At 46.4% G+C, this 23188-nt stretch overlaps 1 protein-coding gene across 4 annotated transcripts in view; it reads left to right on the top strand.

Annotated features, from left to right (window-relative positions):
- Window positions 1-2663: 2663 nt before the first annotated feature.
- efcab14 (EF-hand calcium binding domain 14) overlaps window positions 2664-23188 on the top strand; it is a 26388-nt gene continuing 5863 nt past the window's right edge. The window contains exons 1-7 of one of the 4 annotated variants that reach the window (XM_079611696.1): window positions 2664-3280; window positions 4090-4235; window positions 7489-7634; window positions 8810-8908; window positions 8992-9102; window positions 21156-21203; window positions 23091-23188. The exon at window positions 23091-23188 is cut by the window's right edge and continues 49 nt beyond it. In XM_079611696.1, coding sequence (XP_079467822.1) covers window positions 3102-3280; window positions 4090-4235; window positions 7489-7634; window positions 8810-8908; window positions 8992-9102; window positions 21156-21203; window positions 23091-23188 — 827 coding nt within the window. In that variant the 5' untranslated portion in view covers window positions 2664-3101. The remainder of the gene's footprint in view (window positions 3281-4089; window positions 4236-7488; window positions 7635-8809; window positions 8909-8991; window positions 9103-21155; window positions 21204-23090) is intronic. The other 3 variants (XM_079611697.1, XM_079611698.1, XM_079611699.1) reach the window with 3 other exon arrangements.

Raw genomic sequence — 23188 nt, 5'->3', positions numbered from 1 at the left:
AACGAGCCGAAGAGAGCACACGTCACTCCTCTCCTCGTGAAATTGCACTGGTTGCCGCTCGCATCAAATTCAAGTCACTGACGTTTGCCTACAGAACAACCACTGGCACTGCTCCCCTGTACCTGAACTCATTACTTCAGACTTATGTGCCATCCAGAAACTTGTGCTCTGCAAGTGAGCGGCGTCTGGTAGTGCCATCTCTAAGAGGCACTGGATCTCTCTCTCGGACCTTTACCATGACTGTTCCCTGCTGGAGGAATGATCTAACTCAGCCAGAGCTGCTGAGTCCGTAGCTATTTTTAAAAAACTGCTAAAATAAAAAAATCCTGCGTTAGATTGAACTGTGAAGGGTTATAGCACTTACATAATGTTGTCCTACTGCTAGTTTAATTGCTTCTATTGCTCTCATTTGTAAGTCGTTTTGGATAAAAGCGTCAGCTAAATGAATAAATGTAAATGTAAAACCCCTGCTCTAGACGACAGGGCGTAGAGAGGCAAAACATGATTTAAACAGAAAGGTAGGTATGGGATAAACTATTGAAGTGGAAGCTTTCATTTGTGAAACCACATTACTCAAAGAGACAAGATCAAGTGAGCTAAAATTAGAGATACTGAGAGCAGAAGCAGACGCAACAGAAGTTATGCATCTGCGAGCATTGGCAATCTTGGAACTGAAATTATCAAGATATCTATTACAAAGCTGAGCTGAGGCAGGTACATTAGAGGAATCCTACATTAGAGGAATCCTACATTAGAGGAATCCTACATTAGAGGAATCAGACAATACTAAATCGCGACAAGAATGATCCATTAGAAATAATCAGATCTAAGGTGTGCCCCTTAACATGTGTGGAGCAGTCCACCAGCTGCTTCAAATCATGCCAATAAAGACACAAGTCCTTAGTCATTATGGAGTCTTTTTTGTCAATGTGGATGTTAAAGTCCCCCAGGATAAGAGTTCCTTCAAACTTGAGACAACATGGACAGAAGATCTGCAAATTCAGTTAAAAAGTGATCAGTAGTCTTAGGAGGTCTGTAAACTGTAGCCATGACAGTCGTGATGGGTGCAGAGACACTCAGAATTGTTGATTATACACCACAATAAGACGTTCATTAAACACAAGTCCATCAGACTGGTGCCATCTGGCGGTGACTTTGTATTTTGCATTCAAACGAATAGTGCCTCGCTTTTTCAAATGCGAGGTGCAACTACGGTAGCCGTTATGTGCCGGGCTGTGTTGTGACAACATGTCTTCCAGTAGCACTTCATCGAGTTTAGCTATACATGTTCTACCGTTATGCTGCCGATATAATGAATTACACAACCAAGCAATGAAAAAGCTTGTCATTTAGACCGTAACATTGACTTACCCGTCGAGAAGTAGGCAACTTCAGCACCCGTTTCAGAGTCTTTCTCCTCCACCTGGGAAAAGCTATCCCCATATTTACCCTCGGTTTGAGTTCACCGGTCACGCTTCCTTTAAATTAATGTTCTTGCTTTTTTGGCGACGAGGATTCCTTCTGCTGTGGTTCATCAGCATAATATGATCCTGTCAAGGTTTCCTTTATAGTTAGCTCTAAACATATTACTTCAGGTTTTACATAAGCTTACATAGTCTCTTAACCAGTTTCAAAGCATGTCTGTTCATTATTCATTTTTTTATTTTATTTTAGAAAAGTCAGCTGGGTTGTTTTGGTGCATTATCATTATTTTGTTTAAGCTAACAGCCTCCTAGGACTGTAATTTAGACATAATGTAATATTTAATTCATTACAATAACCATTTACCTTTGTTGTCCAGAGTTTTCCTTGAATCTACAAAAGCTGTCTTCATCTTTAGCCAGCATGTACTAACGACCTTCAGGAGTTAAAACTATCTTATAGAAATATTAGTTCAAAAGCAACACTTCTATAATTCTTCTTGCCCATAAGGCAACATCATGTTCCTGATATAAACTAATACGTTTTGTTACAGTCTCATTTATTTGAAATAAGTCAAATATTTTCTTTTAAAAGGGTTTAGTGCCTCCTGGTGGAGCGTATGCTAAATAACTCTTACTTCTTTATTATTTAATTTTCCTCTAACTAAAAAAATATCTTTCCTCTTTATCTTTAATTCCAGACTTAAATTCAGAGTTCACTGCATTAGAAATCAAGATAGCCATGCGTCCAGATGTATGAGATGAGTATGAGTGTCTTCAGTGTCTGTGTTCTGTGGGGTCAGCGGGTCTCTGGCCAATCAATGTCCAGATGGACTAACGTCGTATTAGTTATTTTCTCCTTTGACAAACCGTATCGTAAAGGAATGTTACTCAATGTACTCATTTTAGCTAAATTAGTATTCATAAATGTACATTTGTGGGAAATAAGCCTCCTGTTTTTTTTTTGTTTTGTTTTTTTCAATTTTAAAATCAGAAGTTCAAGATTCCTACGGTAAATACAATGTTATATTTGAAATGAAGAAAGCGGTCATGTCTAGTTGTAAACATTTCCATATTTTTAGTCAACTTTTAAATTGGTCACTGATTTATTTTATTTCTGTTAATGTCTCGGGTTTGTTTATTCAATTTACCCCACTGACTACTTGTGAATCTTTCAAAATATATATTTTTTAAAGGCATATATGTATTTACATTTAATCATGATGACGTCAGATGCCCAATGGCACGCCCTCATGTGTTCCTCCAATCAGAAGCGCTTCCTGTCCGGCTCGGGTGGATTATGGATATCTCATATCTTTCATGTTTATTATTCTGAAGAGAAGAAGACAGATCTCTGATTCCGAAACTACAGTGTGTGTGTAACGTGAATACGTGTCATCCTCACGTGTGTGTGTCATGATGACAGCAGATTTAGACGCGTCAGGAAGTGTGTAATGAAGCTGTTGAATGGTTTCTTAGCGTCGCCTCGCGCAGGATTATAACGATATTCTGCGGCGGTGTCTGACGACAGCAGGAGAGTTCGGTGAACGTGTCGCGGTTCTGTGGAGAAGCGTGTGTATATCATGGACACTGACCGCCTGCCTCACTCTGAGCTAACGCTGGATTAAACGCTGTCTCTGCGATGCTAACGGCTGTCCGGTGAATGCGGTGTGTGAGGCGATGAGCCCCCAGAAGAAGATGAAGAAGCGGAAGGAGCTGAACGCGCTGATCGGCCTGAGCGAGACCCGCAGGAAGAGCAAACACCGGCTCCTGCGCTCAGAGCCGCCCGACAGCCAGAGCGACGAGTCCGGCTCAGAGGAGCGCGAGTTCCCCGGCGGCCCGAGCGGCCTGTTCGGCGTGTGAGTGTGTGTGTGTGTGTACAGTTCAGTCCCTGAGTGTGTGTTTACAGTTCAGTCCTGATGGACGTGTGTGTGTGTGTAAGTTACAGTTCAGTCCCTGAGTGTGTGTTTACAGTTCAGTCCTGATGGACGTGTGTGTGTGTGTGTGTACGTTACAGTTCAGTCCCTGAGTGTGTGTTTACAGTTCAGTCCTGATGGACACTAGTGTGTGTGTGTGTGTGTACAGTTTAGTCCCTGAGTGTGTGTTTACAGTTCAGTCCTGATGGACGTGTGTGTGTGTGTGTGTGTGTGTGTGTGTGTGTGTGTGTGTGTGTGTGTGTGTGTGTGTGTAAGTTACAGTTCAGTCCCTGAGTGTGTGTTTACAGTTCAGTCCTGATGGACGTGTGTGTGTGTGTGTACGTTACAGTTCAGTCCCTGAGTGTGTGTTTACAGTTCAGTCCTGATGGACACTAGTGTGTGTGTGTGTGTACAGTTTAGTCCCTGAGTGTGTGTTTACAGTTCAGTCCTGATGGACGTGTGTGTGTGTGTACAGTTCAGTCCCTAAATGTGTGTTTACAGTGAAGCCCTGATGAACACGAGTGTGTTTGTGTGTGAGAGAGAGAGAGAGAGAGAGTGAGTGTGTACAGTTCAGTCCCTAAATGTGTGTGTACAGTTCAGTCCTGAATGGACAAGAGTGTGTGTGAGAAAGAGAGAGAGAGAGAGTGTTTACAGTTCAGTCCTGATGGACGTGTGTGTGTGTCACAGTGTGTGTAACTCTGTGTCTGCAGGAGTGTAACTCTCTCTCTCTCTCTCTCTCTCTCTCTCTGCAGGAGTTCAGTGCAGTGCTGCTCTCTCTGTTATCCTCTGTGTGTGTTTATCCTGCTGGCCGCCTGCATCATGGCGTGTGCTGGACTCATCTGGATGCAGATCGCACTCAAAGAGGACCTGGACTCCCTGAAGGAGAAGATCCGCACCAGTACGTCCCCGTCTGACCGCACAACACACACTGAGCCTGAGTGAGTGAAAGTGAGCCTGAAGGGGGTCGCACGCCGGACGAGAAGCGTTTTTAAAATTCGAACACACTATTCTCTATGAGTGTACACACACCAGCGGCGTCTGTCCGCGGCGGCCAGCAACGGCTCAGGACGAATAATGTGTTCGAATTAACGTGCGAAAAAAATGAGCGAGACTGAGCCTGAGTGTGAGCGCATAAGACACACCGAGTGAGAGTCCTGCACTCATGCTGAACCATTCATTCACTCACATTATTCCACAGAAACACAGCCTGCTCTTCATTATCATGAGGGTCTTTCGCACCGGAGGACACACCAGCACCCGCCATTTAATGTACGGTACCGTTAGTTCTCGTTGAATCGTTAGTTCTCGGGGAACCGTTAGTTCTCGGCGGGGAACCGTTAGTTCTGGGGAACCGTTAGTTCTGGGGAACCGTTAGTTCTCGGCGGGGAACCGTTAGTTCTCGGCGGGGAACCGTTAGTTCTCGGCGGGGAACCGTTAGTTCTCGGCGGGGAACCGTTAGTTCTCGGCGGGGAACCGTTAGTTCTCGGCGGGGAACCGTTAGTTCTCGGCGGGGAACCGTTAGTTCTCGGCGGGGAACCGTTAGTTCTCGGCGGGGAACCGTTAGTTCTCGGCGGGGAACCGTTAGTTCTCGGCGGGGAACCGTTAGTTCTCGGTTCCACGAGAACTAACGATTCAACGAGAACTAACGATTCAACGAGAACTAACGGTTCAACGAGAACTAACGATTCAACGAGAACTAACGGTTCCCCGCCGAGAACTAACGGTTCCCCGCCGAGAACTAACGGTTCCCCGCCGAGAACTAACGGTTCCCCGCCGAGAACTAACGGTTCCCCGCCGAGAACTAACGGTTCAACGAGAACTAACGATTCAACGAGAACTAACGATTCAACGAGAACTAACGATTCAACGAGAACTAACGGTTCAACGAGAACTAACGATTCAACGAGAACTAACGATTCAACGAGAACTAACGATTCAACGAGAACTAACGATTCAACGAGAACTAACGGTTCAACGAGAACTAACGATTCAACGAGAACTAACGGTTCAACGAGAACTAACGATTCAACGAGAACTAACGGTTCCCCAGAACTAACGGTTCAACGAGAACTAACGGTTCAACGAGAACTAACGATTCAACGAGAACTAACGATTCAACGAGAACTAACGATTCAACGAGAACTAACGATTCAACGAGAACTAACGATTCAACGAGAACTAACGGTTCCCCAGAACTAACGGTTCAACGAGAACTAACGATTCAACGAGAACTAACGATTCAACGAGAACTAACGATTCAACGAGAACTAACGATTCAACGAGAACTAACGATTCAACGAGAACTAACGGTTCAACGAGAACTAACGGTTCAACGAGAACTAACGATTCAACGAGAACTAACGGTTCCCCAGAACTAACGGTTCAACGAGAACTAACGATTCAACGAGAACTAACGATTCAACGAGAACTAACGATTCAACGAGAACTAACGATTCAACGAGAACTAACGGTTCCCCAGAACTAACGGTTCAACGAGAACTAACGATTCAACGAGAACTAACGATTCAACGAGAACTAACGATTCAACGAGAACTAACGATTCAACGAGAACTAACGATTCAACGAGAACTAACGATTCAACGAGAACTAACGGTTCAACGAGAACTAACGATTCAACGAGAACTAACGATTCAACGAGAACTAACGATTCAACGAGAACTAACGATTCAACGAGAACTAACGATTCAACGAGAACTAACGGTTCCCCAGAACTAACGGTTCCCCAGAACTAACGGTTCAACGAGAACTAACGATTCAACGAGAACTAACGATTCAACGAGAACTAACGATTCAACGAGAACTAACGGTTCAACGAGAACTAACGATTCAACGAGAACTAACGGTTCAACGAGAACTAACGATTCAACGAGAACTAACGATTCAACGAGAACTAACGATTCAACGAGAACTAACGATTCAACGAGAACTAACGATTCAACGAGAACTAACGATTCAACGAGAACTAACGATTCAACGAGAACTAACGATTCAACGAGAACTAACGATTCAACGAGAACTAACGGTTCCCCAGAACTAACGATTCAACGAGAACTAACGATTCAACGAGAACTAACGATTCAACGAGAACTAACGATTCAACGAGAACTAACGATTCAACGAGAACTAACGGTTCTAACGGAGAACCCTTAGTTCTCGGCGGGGAACCGTTAGTTCTCGGCGGGGAACCGTTAGTTCTCGGCGGGGAACCGTTAGTTCTCGGCGGGGAACCGTTAGTTCTCGGCGGGGAACCGTTAGTTCTCGGCGGGGAACCGTTAGTTCTCGGCGGGGAACCGTTAGTTCTCGGCGGGGAACCGTTAGTTCTCGGCGGGGAACCGTCCTGGTGGCCAGTTGCTAGAACTATCCGGTGCGAAAGCCCCTGTTATCTCCATGCTGTCATTCGCTAGAATTAATCACCAAAAACCTTCATACAGACAACAAATGTTACAAGAAGCTTCTGCTAGCGTTCCCCTGGAGTCATGAAGATGTGGTGTGTGTGTGTGTGTGCAGTGGACAGCGGTAGGGCTGTGCCGGTAAACTTGACCGCACCGCCGCGGTGACTGAGTAGCACCGGCGCTGGTCCGCCTAACACATGTTTAGTGAGTGAAAGCTCCGTTTACAGAAGAAATAATAGGTTAGCAATTAAACGTTACATCGCAGCCTTGGAAACGCTTGGATTCATGACGCGCGAGAGAGTTACATACATTTACCGAAGCTTTGTTGGCTTTGAATTCTGGTTTGCGATCTGGTCACCTGATTATCAGCGAATTTAACAATTTGTAAGGCGCGTTTCACACGCGGGTTCACACTTCCTCTGGCAGCGCAAACTCAAGCAGCCGAAAGCCTTGTGGAGGAGAACACACACTCTTCAGACCTTTAGAGTAGAGGACATGAAGATATCAGAAAAGAGATCGCTGCTCGTGTCCCACTGCCCTCTCACAGCGCCGAGCGGTAGGCGAGCTAGATCACAGGCTTTGAGTGGACAAATTAAACAAGTAGAACTTTATTATATTATTTAAGGTACTAATATTTACTGATAATTTACTGATTTTTTTTTTTCAAAACAACCACCGCCGGTAGTTGGTCCATTACCACGTGTTTGATGTTGTTCTGGTGTGTGTGTGTGTGTGTAGTGGACAGCAGTCAGAAGCTGTCGTCACACGAGATCCTGAAGCTCAGTGAAGAGCTGAAGGCCAAACAGATGAAGCTGGAGGACATGGAGAGCGGAGAGAGAGGCCTGGTCAAGCTCTGGTCCAACCTGACCGACATCAGCCAGAAGGTGTGTGTGTGTGTGTGTGTGTGCGTGTGCAGGGAACTACACTGCGACCAAAATGGTCGCATATGCGACCTTTTGAAATGCCATTGCGACCCTAATTTTGAATGGGTCGCAAATGTATCACTGATTATTTTTGTTCCTACCTTATGTTTTAGGCAATATGCTATGATTTATGAGCATTTATTAAAACAGAAATGTGTATTTTAAGAACACGTTTTATAACGTGCTCTGAGCATTCAACACAAAGTTGGCTTCAGCCCCGCGACTTATAAAGTAATCGGGTTGATGTGCGCGTTTATATGTCACACGTTTCCCGCTGTTCGCGCATAACTATTCTCTATTGGTTCTGTTTTAAACATCAGGCGTAATATTAATCCGTCTCTGGTCATGATTTGGAGACAATGAGCATTGAACCGTTTTGCCGTGCTGCTTATATTTATCACGCAGTAAAAATGCCCCTCCCCGCGGCCAAACCAGTCGTCTGTGGATGAGAATCCAAAACAATTAGTGGGACGTTGTCCTGCTTCACTTCACAGGCGCTGAGTGACATGAGAATTTTAGAATGACGGGACACTCATTTATATGACACTTTATTCAACAGGAAGAACAGCTCGTTCCGCGCGTCATACGTCAATGTACATGCGCAGTCCTTTCAGTTTCGGTTTTCAATCCGATCAAGTGTTGACGTGTTCTCTCGATCGCATTACAAAAGGAATAAACCACCCCTTTCAATCCGATCGAAATTGCATTCGGATCGAGCTCAACCCGATCGATTAAAGCGTTTACATGAAGATTGTTTTAGTCCGATTGAGCCGTCAATCCGATTATAAGTGTCCACGTAAACGCAGCTTCATGTAAATTGAAGCTTCACAATGACAGTATGAAGCAGGCGAAATGTATAGACATGTACATATCGGCGTCAAGCAAACCGAAACTTGTGAGGAGGTTAGTGTAAGGTTAGTGTAGTTCCCTGGTGTGTGTGTGTGTGTGTGTGTGTGTGTGTGTGTGTGTGTGTGTGTGTGTGTGTGTGTGAGGGACGGGGTCAGAGTGCTGAGGATCTCTGACTCATGATGAAGTCATGATGAAACTGCTCATGATCTCGTCTGAAAGCAGAGCTGGTTCAGCAGCAGTGTTAATCTGTGTGTGTGTGTGTGTGTGTGTGTGTCTGTCTCCTGCAGCTCAGCGCTCTGGATTCTGCTGTCAATCATCTGAAGGCCAACATTAAATCCTCCTCGGATCTGCTGGCTCTTCCCAGAAGTGTGGAGGAGCTGCAGAAGGTGCGCTGCTGTTCATCTCAACGTGTGTGTGTGTGTGCGCAGAGACGTGACTCACAGCGGTGTGTGTGTGTGTGTGTGTGCAGAGCGTGGCCTCCATCGGCAGCACCGTCACCAGCCTCCAACACGACGTCACCATGATCCAGACTGTGCAGGACGAGAGAAGAGAAGCACAGGATCAGCAGAAGGACACTACGGTATGTGACACACTCGTACACACTCGTACGCACTCACACACACTCGTACGCACTCACACACACTCACACACACTTACACACACTCATACACACTCATACGCACTCATATGCACTCACACACATTCATACACACTCTTACACACTCATACACACTCATACGCACTCATACACACTCTTACACACTCATACACACTCATACGCACTCACACACACTCACACACACTCACTCATACACACTCGTACACACTAACACACTCGTACACACTCGTACACTCTCACACACACTCGTACACACTCGTACACTCTCACACACACTCGTACGCACTCACACACACTCACACACACTCTTACACACTCATACACACTCACACACACTCGTACACACTCTTACGCACTCGTACGCACTCATACACACTCGTACGCACTCACACACACTCGTACACACTCGTACACACTCACACACACTCGTACACACTCGTACACACTCGTTTGCACTCACACACACTCGTACGCACTCACACACACTCTTACACACTCACACACACTCGCACACACTCTTACGCACTCGTACACACTCGTACACACTCACACACTCGTACACACTCGTACGCACTCGTACGCACTCGTACACACTCACACACACTCGTACGCACTCATACACACACTCGTACGCACTCGTACGCACTCTCACACACACTCGTACACACTCATACGCACTCACACTCGTACACACTCGTACACACACGTACACACACTCGTACGCACTCTCACACACACACTCGTACACACTCGTACACACGTACACACACTCGTACGCACTCTCACACACTCGTACATACTCACACACACTCGTACGCACTCGTACACACTCGTACACACTCACACACACTCGTACACACTCACACACACTCGTACACACTCACACACACTCACACACACTCATACGCACTCACACACACTCATACACACTCATACACACTCATACGCACTCATACGCACTCCCACGCACTCACACACACTCACACACACTCTTACACACTCATACACACTCGTACACACTAACACACTCGTACACACTCGTACACTCTCACACACACTCGTACACACTCATACGCACTCGTACAGACTCGTACACACTCACACACACTCGTACACACTCATACACACACTCATACGCACTCACACTCGTACTCACTTGTACACACTAGTACACACTCGTATGCACTCACACACACTCACACACACTCGTACACACTCACACACACTCGTACACACTCATACGCACTCATACGCACTCACACACACTCGTACGCACTCATACACACTCACACACACTCGTACACACTCGTACACACTCGTACACACTCTTACACACTCTTACGCACTCGTACACACTCGTACACACTCGTACGCACTCGTACACACTCACACACACTCGTACGCACTCGCACGCACTCTCACACACACACGTACACACTCGTACACACTCGTACACTCTCACACACACTCGTACGCACTCGTACACTCTCACACACACTCGTACACACTCGTACACTCTCACACACACTCATACGCACTCGTACACTCTCACACACACTCACACACACTCGTACACACTCGTACGCACTCGTACACTCTCACACACACTCGTACACACTCGTACGCACTCGTACACTCTCACACACTCTCGTACGCACTCGTACACTCTCACACACACTCGTACACACTCGTACGCACTCGTACACTCTCACACACTCTAACACACTCGTACACTCTCACACACACTCGTACGCACTCGTACGCACTCGTACACTCTCACACACACTCATACGCACTCGTACACTCTCACACACACTCGTACACTCTCACACACACTCGTACGCACTCGTACACTCTCACACACACTCGTACACTCTCACACACTCTCACACACACTCGTACGCACTCGTACACACTCGTACGCACTCGTACACTCTCACACACACTCGTACGCACTCGTACACTCTCACACACACTCATACGCACTCGTACACTCTCACACACACTCATACGCACTCGTACACTCTCACACACACTCGTACGCACTCGTACACTCTCACACACACTCGTACACTCTCACACACACTCGTACACTCTCACACACACTCGTACACACTCGTACACACTCGTACACACTCGTACACACTCGTACACACTCGTACGCACTCGTACGCACTCGTACGCACTCGTACGCACTCGTACACACTCACACACACTCGTACGCACTCATACACACACTCGTACGCACTCGTACGCACTCTCACACACACTCGTACACACTCATACGCACTCACACTCGTACACACTCGTACACACACGTACACACACTCGTACGCACTCACACACACACTCGTACACACTCGTACGCACTCTCACACACTCGTACACACTCACACACACTCGTACGCACTCGTACACACTCGTACACACTCACACACACTCGTACACACTCACACACACTCGTACACACTCACACACACTCATACGCACTCACACACACTCATACACACTCATACACACTCACACACACTCACACACACTCTTACACACTCATACACACTCATACGCACTCATACGCACTCACACACACTCACACACACTCTTACACACTCATACACACTCGTACACACTCGTACACTCTCACACACACTCGTACACACTCGTACACTCGTACGCACTCACACACACTCTTACACACTCACGCACACTCGTACACACTCTTACGCACTCGTACGCACTCGTACGCACTCGTACGCACTCACACACACTCGTACACACTCGTACACACTCACACACACTCGTACACACTCGTACGCACTCACACACACTCTTACACACTCTTACACACTCGCACACACTCGCACACACTCGTACGCACTCTTACGCACTCGTACACACTCGTACGCACTCGTACACACTCGTACACACTCGTACACTCGTACGCACTCGTACACACTCACACACACTCGTACGCACTCATACACACACTCGTACGCACTCGTACGCACTCACACACACTCGTACGCACTCATACACACACTCGTACGCACTCGTACGCACTCTCACGCACTCTCACACACACTCATACGCACTCACACTCGTACACACTCGTACACACACGTACACACTCGTACGCACTCTCACACACACACTCGTACACACTCGTACGCACTCTCACACACTCGTACACACTCACACACACTCGTACGCACTCGTACACACTCGTACGCACTCGTACGCACTCGTACGCACTCGTACACACTCGTACACACTCGTACGCTCTCACACACACTCGTACTCACTCGTACACACTCGCACACACTCGTACACACTCATACACACACTCGTACACACTCATACACACACTCATACGCACTCACACTCGTACTCACTTGTACACACTAGTACACACTCGTACGCACTCACACACACTCACACACACTCGTACACACTCACACACACTCGTACACACTCACACGCACTCATACGCACTCACACACACTCGTACGCACTCACACACACTCGTACACACTCTTACGCACTCGTACGCACTCGTACACACTCGTACACACTCGTACGGACTCGTACGCACTCGCACGCACTCTCACACACACACGTACACACTCATATGCACTCACACACACTCATACACTCACACACACTCGTACGCACTCGTACACTCTCACACACACTCGTACACACTCGTACACTCTCACACACACTCATACGCACTCGTACACTCACACACACACTCACACACACTCGTACGCACTCATACGCACTCGTACACACTCGTACGCACTCATACGCACTCGTACACTCTCACACACACTCGTACACACTCGTACGCACTCGTACACTCTCACACACTCTCGTACGCACTCGTACACTCTCACACGCACTCGTACGCACTCGTACACTCTCACACACTCTCACACACACTCGTACACTCTCACACACACTCGTACGCACTCGTACACTCTCACACACACTCATACGCACTCGTACACTCTCACACACACTCATACGCACTCGTACACTCTCACACACACTCATACGCACTCGTACACTCACACACACTCGTACGCACTCGTACACTCTCACACACACTCGTACACTCTCACACACACTCGTACACTCTCACACACACTCATACACACACTCGTACACACACTCGTACACACACTCGTACGCACTCGTACACTCTCACACACACTCGTACGCACTCACACACACTCGTACACTCTCACACACACTCGTACACACTCGTACGCACTCGTACACTCTCACACACACTCGTACACTCTCACACACTCGTACGCACTCGTACACTCTCACACACACTCGTACGCACTCGTACACTCTCACACACACTCGTACACTCTCACACACACTCGTACACTCGTACGCACTCGTACACACTCATACGCACTCGTACACTCTCACACGCACTCACACACACTCGTACGCACTCACACACACTCGTACGCACTCACACGCACTCGTACACTCTCACACACACTCGTACACACTCGTACGCACTCGTACACTCTCACACACTCTCGTACGCACTCGTACACTCTCACACACACTCGTACGCACTCGTACACTCTCACACACACTCGTACACTCTCACACACACTCGTACACTCTCACACACACTCGTACACTCTCACACACACTCGTACACTCTCACACACACTCGTACACACTCGTACTCTCACACACACTCGTACGCACTCACACACACTCGTACACTCTCACACACACGTACACACTCGTACGCACTTGTACGCACTCGTACACACTCGTACACTCTCACACACACTCGTACGCACTCGTACACACTCGTACGCACTCGTACACTCTCACACACACACTCGTACACTTTCACACACACTCGTACACTCTCACACACACTCGTACACTCTCACACACACTCGTACACTCTCTCACACACTCGTACACACTCGTACACTCTCACACACACTCGTACACTCTCACACACACACTCGTACACACTCGTACGCACTCACACACACTCGTACACTCTCACACACACTCGTACACTCTCACACACACTCGTACACTCTCACACACACTCGTACGCTCTCGTACACTCTCACACACACTCGTACACTCTCACACACACTCGTACGCACTCGTACACTCTCACACGCACTCGTACACTCTCACACGCACTCGTACACTCTCACACACACTCGTACACACTCGTACACTCTCACACACACTCTCACACACACTCGTACACACTCATACACACACTCGTACACACTCGTACGCACTCACACACACTCGTACACTCTCACACACACTCGTACGCACTCGTACACTCTCACACACACTCGTACGCACTCGTACACTCTCACACACACTCGTACGCACTCGTACACTCTCACACACACTCGTACGCACTCGTACACTCTCACACACACTCGTACACACTCACACACACACGTACACACTCACACACACACGTACACTCTCACACACACACTCGTACACTCTCACACACACTCGTACACTCTCACACACACTCGTACACTCTCACACACACTCGTACACTCTCACACACACTCGTACACTCTCACACACACTCGTACACTCTCACACACACACACTCGTACACACTCACACACACTCGTACACACTCACACACACTCGTACACTCTCATACGCACTCGTATATGGAGCTAAACGAGTCTCAATAAAGATAAATGCATAAATACACACACAGGATACACAAATGCGCACAAAATTCACAAATGGCAAGGCAAGGCAAGGCAAGTTTATTTATATAGCACATTTCATACACAATGGTAATTCAAAGTGCTTTACATAGAAGAAATTAAAATAATCAAAAGAAATAAGAATAATTAAAACAGTTTAGAGTAAAAAAATAAAAATAAAATAAAATAAAATACAGTGCAAACAGTCGGACGAACAGCGGCACAGTGCTCATTCAGTAAATGCAATGTTAAACAGAAGTGTTTTGAGTCTGGATTTGAATGTGGCTACAGTAGGAGCACACCTGATCTCTTCTGGAAGCTGGTTCCAGCTGCGGCTGGCATAATGGCTAAAAGCGGACTCTCCTTGCTTTGAGTGAACCCTTGGTATTTCTAGTTGATGTGATCCTAATGATCTGAGTGATCTGTTGGGTTTATATTCAGTGAGCATATCTGCAATGTATTGAGGTCCTAGGCCATTAAATGATTTATATACCAGTAATAATACTTTAAAATCAATCCTAAATGTGACTGGAAGCCAGTGTAAAGACCTGAGGACTGGTGTGATATGTTCATATTTTCTGGTTCTGCTCAGGATCCTGGCGGCAGCGTTCTGTACGAGCTGCAACTGTCTTATGGTCTTTTTGGGAAGGCCAGTAAGGAGTCCATTACAATAATCCACCCTGCTGGTGATGAAAGCATGCACAAGTTTTTCCAAGTCTTGACTGGAAACAAAGCATCTAATTCTTGCAATGTTTTTTAGATGATAGTATGCCGATTTAGTTATTGATTTGACATGACTACTGAAGCTAAGGTCTGACTCTAGAGACACACCAAGATTCCTGACTTGATTTTTAGTTGTTTGACCTCTAGAGTGAAGGTATGCGTTCACCTTGAGAACTTCATCTTTGTTTCCAAACGCAATGACTTCAGTTTTGTCTTTGTTTAACTGAAGAAAGTTTTGGCACATCCAACTGTTTACTTCATCAATGCATTGGAACAGGGAGTCAATGGGGCTGTAATCGTTAGGCGATAGGGCTAAGTAGATCTGTGTGTCGTCTGCATAGCTGTGGTAAGAGATTTGGTTCTTTCTCATTATTTGGCTCATTGGAAGCATGTACAGGTTGAATAGGAGTGGCGCAAGAATTGAGCCTTGAGGAACTCCACATGTCATGGATGTCCACTCAGACTTATGGTCTCCTATACTCACATAATAACCTCTCGCTTCTAAGTATGACCTGAACCATTTTAGGACTATCCCAGAAAGACCCACCCAGTTTTCCAGCCTGTCAAGAAGTATGTTGTGATCGACAGTGTCAAATGCAGCACTGAGGTCGAGTAGTACCAGCACTGATATTTTGCCTGTATCAGTATTTAAGCGAATATCGTTAATTATCTTTATGAGCGCTGTCTCTGTGCTGTGATGCGATCGGAAACCAGATTGAAAATTGTCAAAGTATCCATTCGAGCTTAAGAATTTGTTCAGCTGATTGAAAACAACTTTTTCAATGATCTTGCCAATGAAAGGAAGATTTGAGATCGGTCTATAATTGCTTAATATAGTCTTATCAAGATTACTCTTTTTCAGGAGGGGTTTGACAACTGCAGTTTTCAGGGAGTTTGGAAAACTTCCAGAGAGAAGTGAGGCATTTACCACTTCTAGGAGATCTGCTTCTAAGCTGTTTAACACACTTTTGAAGAAAGATGTGGGAAGAGCGTCAAGGGCGCAGGTTGATGTTTTAAGGTGCTGTACGGTTTCTTCTAAAATTTTGCCATCAATTTCTTTGAAATCAGACATAGTAACTACTTTCTCAGGTTGTGGTCTGATCTGTCTGACCCCAGTGCAGCTCAAGGATGTGCTGATCCCCTTTCTGATATTATTGATTTTCTCAGAGAAGAAAGAAGCGAACTCACTGCACTTGCTGTCTGAGAGCATTTCACTGGGAATCTGGCTCGGGGGGTTTGTCAGTCTCTCTACAGTAGCAAAAAGAGTGCGTGTGTTGTTTAAGTTGCTGTTAATAATATTTGAGAAGAAAGTCTGTCTAGCTTTGCCTAGTTCCATATTGAAAGCATGGATGGTGTCTTTGTAGATGTTATAATGGACTACAAGTTTTGTCTTCCGCCACATGCGCTCTGCTTTTCTGCATTGTCTTTTCATATTTTGCACTGCTGTTGAGTTTCTCCATGGTGCCTTTTGTCTACCACTCTTCCTGACTTTCACAGGAGCAATATCATCAATTACACTTTTAACTTTTGAGTTAAAAGAATCAAGGAGAAAATCAACAGAGTCAGCAGAAATGCTTGGTGTTAAAGATATAGCCTTCATAAATAGTACACTAGTGTTCTCATTTAAGCATCTCTTCTTGACAGGCACAGATCTAGCTTCAATGGCAGGAGAGATCAATATATCAAAGAAAATACAGAAATGATCAGACAGTGCTACATCCTTAATAACAATCGATGAAATGTTTAGACCCTTACTGATAAGTAAATCTAGAGTGTGTCCACGATTGTGTGTCGGTCCATGTACATGCTGAGTCAGATCAAAAGTTATTAAAACAGTTTTGATTTCTTTTGCCATATTGTTTTCTGCATTGTCTATGTGAATGTTGAAATCTCCGGCAATAGCAAAACAGTCAAACTCTGAGGAAATGGTTGATAACAGTTCTGTAAAATCCTCAGCAAAGGCTGAAGAGTATTTTGGAGGCCTGTAAACAATGATTAGTAAAATGCGTGGAGCACCTTTTAACACAATACCCAGATATTCAAAAGACGGGTAATTACCAAATGATATTTGCTTACATGGATAGACATCTTTAAAAAGAGCAGCTACTCCCCCACCTCTCCTACCCGTTCTGCAGACACTCATAAAAGTGAAGTTAGGAGGGGATGTTTCATTGAGGACAGTTGCACTGCAGTTGTCTTCTAGCCAAGTTTCATTTAGAAACATAAAATCCAGGTTGTATGTGGTTATTAAGTCATTGACTAGAAGTGATTTATTTTTAAGTGAGCAGATGTTTAAGAGTGCTAACTATACAGTCTTACTTTTTGTCCGCACAGCAGTCTTAGTTTGGCGTGTAATAGGCACCAGATTAGATGGGTTTGCTGTACGGCTTTTGAAGGCCTTAGACTTTCTATCATGTAATCGAACAGCAATAGAGAAAGATACAGGCACACAGGGTTCCCGCTTGTTCTGTAAACATTTGAGAAAGTTACTGTTATCATAGCGGGGACCCGGCACATATCAATGAGAGCTGAAATGCACACACATGATTCATAAATACACACACAGGATACACAAATGCGCACAAAATTCACAAATGCACACACAAAATTTTAAAAGCACAGAAGATTCACAAATGCACACACAAAATTTTAAAAGCACAGAAGATTCACAAATGCATACAAAATTCACAAATTCACACAAAATTCATAAATACACACACAATTCAGAAATGCAAACAAAATGTACAAATGCACTCAAGATTCAGAAATGCACAGGGCAAGATTCAGACGTGTATTTCTGATGCACACACAAATATATATTGATTTACAAACTGCTTGCGGTCTGTGAACTTCACTGCATTTGTGTGTGAATTTTGAGACTCCCTTGACTTGGCTCGACACACAAATGCCTTTTTTTTAAACAGGGAATGATCAGCAACCAATCAGATATCTCCCTTGGTTTAGCCAATCACAAGAACGCACCCCGCGTGGGGGATTGTTTACTCATAAGCCAATCACATGAATGCGTTCACACAGCGCGATATGCATGTGGTGCGGGCGCGAGCGCGGTGGAGTTCTGTCTGTCAGTTGGTTGAGAGACATAGGGTGTACTCACACTAGCCAGTTTGAACCGTGCCCGAGTGCGTTTTACCACCAAAGCGCGGTTTGTTTTACTAGTGTGAGTGCTCCGAACCGTGCCCGGGCGCGGCTTGATTAGCCGGCCCTGGCCCGCTTGGAAGAGGTGGGCCAGAGCACGGTTCAGTTGGACTCGAGAGAGAGAGAGAGAGAGAGAGAGAGAGAGAGAGCATATTAATCGAAATCAATTAATACGATGGTGTCGAGGAAAAAAAACCTCCAGTGATTAAATGTTTTCTGTGTTGACAAATCTTGTGCGATATCCTAAACTGCCGAATTCATTGCTGTTTTTTTCTGTTTACATTTCATGGTGTGACACTTCTCTTCATTATGCACCATAATGACGTAAGCGTGCTCCGGCACGAATGCTGAAACCCTATGTGAGTGCAGGCCAGAGGGGGAGTGGGGACAATCGTACTCGGGCCCGGTTCATGGCAACCGTGCCTACATCATATAGATATATTGAATTTCTTCACTTTGACATTCAGAGCACTGGGCAGAAATCACATCGCGTCAACACCCGCCGCGGGCCTTCGCGATGCTTTGTTTTAATTAAACAGTCGGATTCCCCTGGTCCGCACCAGTTCTAAGTCTCTATATAATATCTATGGGTTGAGACCTCAACATGGCTTCTGGCAACGACTTACCGCTCCCCTGTCGTTGCCAGAAGCCATGTTGAGGTCTCAACCAACTGACGGACAGAACTCCACCGCGCTCGCGCCCGCGCCACATGCATATCGCGCTGTGTGAACGCATTCATGTGATTGGCTTATGAGTAAACAATCCCCCACGCGGGGTGCATTCTTGTGATTGGCTAAACCAAGGGAGATATCTGATTGGTTGCTGATCATTCCCTGTTAAAAAAAAGGCATTTGTGTGTCGAGCCAAGTCAAGGGAGTCTCAAAATTCACACACAAATGCAGTGAAGTTCACAGACCGCAAGCAGTTTGTAAATCAATATATATTTGTGTGTGCATCAGAAATACACGTCTGAATCTTGCCCTGTGCATTTCTGAATCTTGAGTGCATTTGTACATTTTGTTTGTATTTCTGAATTGTGTGTGTATTTATGAATTTGTGAATTTTGTATGCATTTGTGAATCTTCTGTGCTTTTAAAATTTTGTGTGTGCATTTGTGAATTTTGTGCGCATTTGTGTATCCTGTGTGTGTATTTATGAATCATGTGTGTGCATGTATGAATCCTGTGTGTGCATTTATCTTTATTGAGACTCGTTTAGCTCCATACCGTACACTCTCACACACACTCATACACTCTCACACACACTCGTACGCACTCGTACACACTCACACACACTCTCACACACACTCGTACACTCTCACACACACTCGTACACTCTCACACACACTCGTACACTCTCACACACACTCGTACACTCACACACACTCGTACGCACTCGTACACACTCTCACACACACTCGTACACTCTCACACACACTCGTACACTCTCACACGCACTCGTACGCACTCGTACACACACACACGCACACGCACTCGTACACTCACACACACTCGTACACTCTCACACACACTCGTACACTCTCACACACACTCATACGCACTCGTACACTCTCACACACACTCGTACACTCTCACACACACTCGTACGCACTCGTACACACACTCGTACGCACTCGTACACACTCACACACACTCGTACACTCTCACACACACTCGTACACTCGTACACACACTCGTACGCACTCGTACACACTCACACACACTCGTACACACTCGTACACACTCTCACACACACTCGTACACTCTCACACACACTCGTACACTCTCACACACACTCGTACACTCTCACACACACTCGTACGCACTCGTACGCACTCGTACACACTCGTACATACTCTCACACACACTCGTACACTCTCACACACACTCGTACGCACTCGTACGCACTCGTACACTGGAACATTCAGTTGTTCATCATCTCACTCAGGCCAGCTGTGTGTGTTTCATCATGTGCTCATCGCCCTCCTCTGCCTCCACACCTGCAGACAAACACACGATGTGTTCAGGAGTGTGTGTGTTCACTGCAGTGGAAGTCATTGCTCACTACACTGTTTGTGTCCCAGCATTCTTCAGAATCTGTAGTGTAGTGTTGAAGGGGAGGCGTGCAGGAGTGGGCGGCACGAGGGCGAGTGGGGGGGGCAGGATGGTCATGTGAGGGTGAATGATCTCGTACTGACAGCCCAAACACAGCCAGTGTCATCAGCATGTGATCTGTGAGCGTGATGTGTGTGTCCAGCTGATGTGTGTTTCCAGCTGATGTGTGGATGTGTGTGTCCAGCTGATGTGTGTTTCCAGCTGATGTGTGGATGTGTGTGTGTCCAGCTGATGTGTGTAAACGCCTTGTGTTTGATTTCTCACCTTAAAGAATGGAGGGAAACCGGTGAACGACAGCAGCTGGACAGCACTGAAGCAGGTAACACACACACACACACACAGAGCACATTACAGGTGATTTACCGTACGTTCACTTCTCAAAGCACTCGGAGGAGGTCAGCAACAGGTCATGTGGCCCGTCACACACTCGTGATGCGTCCCGGAGTGCCGCCCACTCACCGCACATGTGATTCAGACTGCACTGAACACACACTCGTACACTCTCACACACACTCGTACGCACTCACACACACTCGTACACTCTCACACACAGTGCACAGTCCCGGAGTGCCGCCCACTCACCGCACATGTGATTCAGACTGCACTGAACACACACTCGTACACTCTCACACACACTCGTACGCACTCACACACACTCGTACACTCTCACACACAGTGCACAGTCCCGGAGTGCCGCCCACTCACCGCACATGTGATTCAGACTGCACTGAACACACACTCGTACACTCTCACACACACTCGTACGCACTCACACACACTCGTACACTCTCACACACAGTGCACAGTCCCGGAGTGCCGCCCACTCACCGCACATGTGATTCAGACTGCACTGAACACACCAATGATGGCCAACATCTACAAATACTTGCTTTAAATTCATAAGAGTCTACAACCATTATAAGGATGTCCAGCTTTATCCCATGCATACAGTTCACAATATATACTATAGAAAATCAGAACCGACTATATTATTACCCAGCTCTATTCTGCTACATTTGGCTCCGCCCACAAGCCGTTCTGACTGGCAGTGATCAGTGATTGATGTGTCGTGTCTCAGTGTAATGTCATGTAAATGTGATGCGATCTGGGAAAAGCCGTCGGATGTCGCGCTGGCATGTTTTCAGTAAGGTCTAAAAACAGATCGAATGTCAGTGTTCTTTTGTTTTGTTTTTCAAGATTGGGTTTTCATTAAATTATTATTCTATAACATGTTGTCCGTCATCTCTGAATATATCTGGGCAAAGTTCACTAGTTTAGTGCAGAAACTAGCGATGTACAGTGGCAAGCTGAATAGACGTTTCTCTTCAAGAACACGCGGAGCCGCAAAAGCTGACGAATCCTCCACAGCTCTCCTCCTCTGAACACGGTCCACCTATCAGATCAGGTCTATCATGCGCATTTCCCGCCAGTCCTGTGTAAACCACAGCGGCACGCAAGTTAACAAACGAAAGTACCCAGCATTATCGTGAGATGCGGAGCAGGAGAACAGCGGAGTCTGAAGCTGCTCGCCTACGAGATGTGGCTCGCCTCTCAATCGTCCGTCTGCAGACCGGCTCTCACTGGATGATCGGAGTTGCCGAGCTTTCGGATGAGACCTGATCTATGATGAGTACTCAAATATGCGATATGAATAAAGGCAATAAAAAGAGCGCCAGTCGGCCCGCTAGCAGGACGTGCCGGTTCATTAAACCTGTTCCTCACAATCACCGGGATCAGCCGACTTCAGAGAACCATAGCTTCTGTTGTCCACAGACGAGGACAGAACAAAGCAGATCTGGAAAGCGCTTTAATCAAAACCTGTACTGGTCAAGCTTCACATGTGGGGGGGTTTCCCAGATCACATCACTAATGCTAACACCGATCAGCAGGAACACGTTCACATGAGCTATCAATCAGCACTGTATATATTACACACACACACACACACACACACAGCCGACTCAGCTCTGTTCCAGTGTTCCACACACACACACACACACACACACACACACACACAGCCGACCCAGCTCTGTTCCAGTGTTCCACACACACACACACACACACACACACTCTTCACTCTATCAAATTATCGACGAGTGTGAACTCCTGAAACTGCTTGTTGCTGGAGTCTGGTCTGACACACATCGGGCCTGTGCTGGCGTTCCCCATGATGCAGTTGTGTGTGTGGGTGTGTGTGTGTGTGCAGGACGTGCAGTGTGTTCAGGACGGTGTGAGCGAGTTGAACAGTTCTCTGCTGCTCCATCAGTCCTGGTGTCGTGAGCAGATCCAGAGCGTCCACTTCAT

This window comes from Phoxinus phoxinus, assembly GCF_949152265.1.
Source record: "Phoxinus phoxinus genome assembly, chromosome: 5".
NCBI lineage: Eukaryota > Metazoa > Chordata > Actinopteri > Cypriniformes > Leuciscidae > Phoxinus > Phoxinus phoxinus.
The sequence above is the reverse complement of the archived record's forward strand: the minus strand, read 5'-3'. Positions and strand labels throughout refer to the sequence as shown.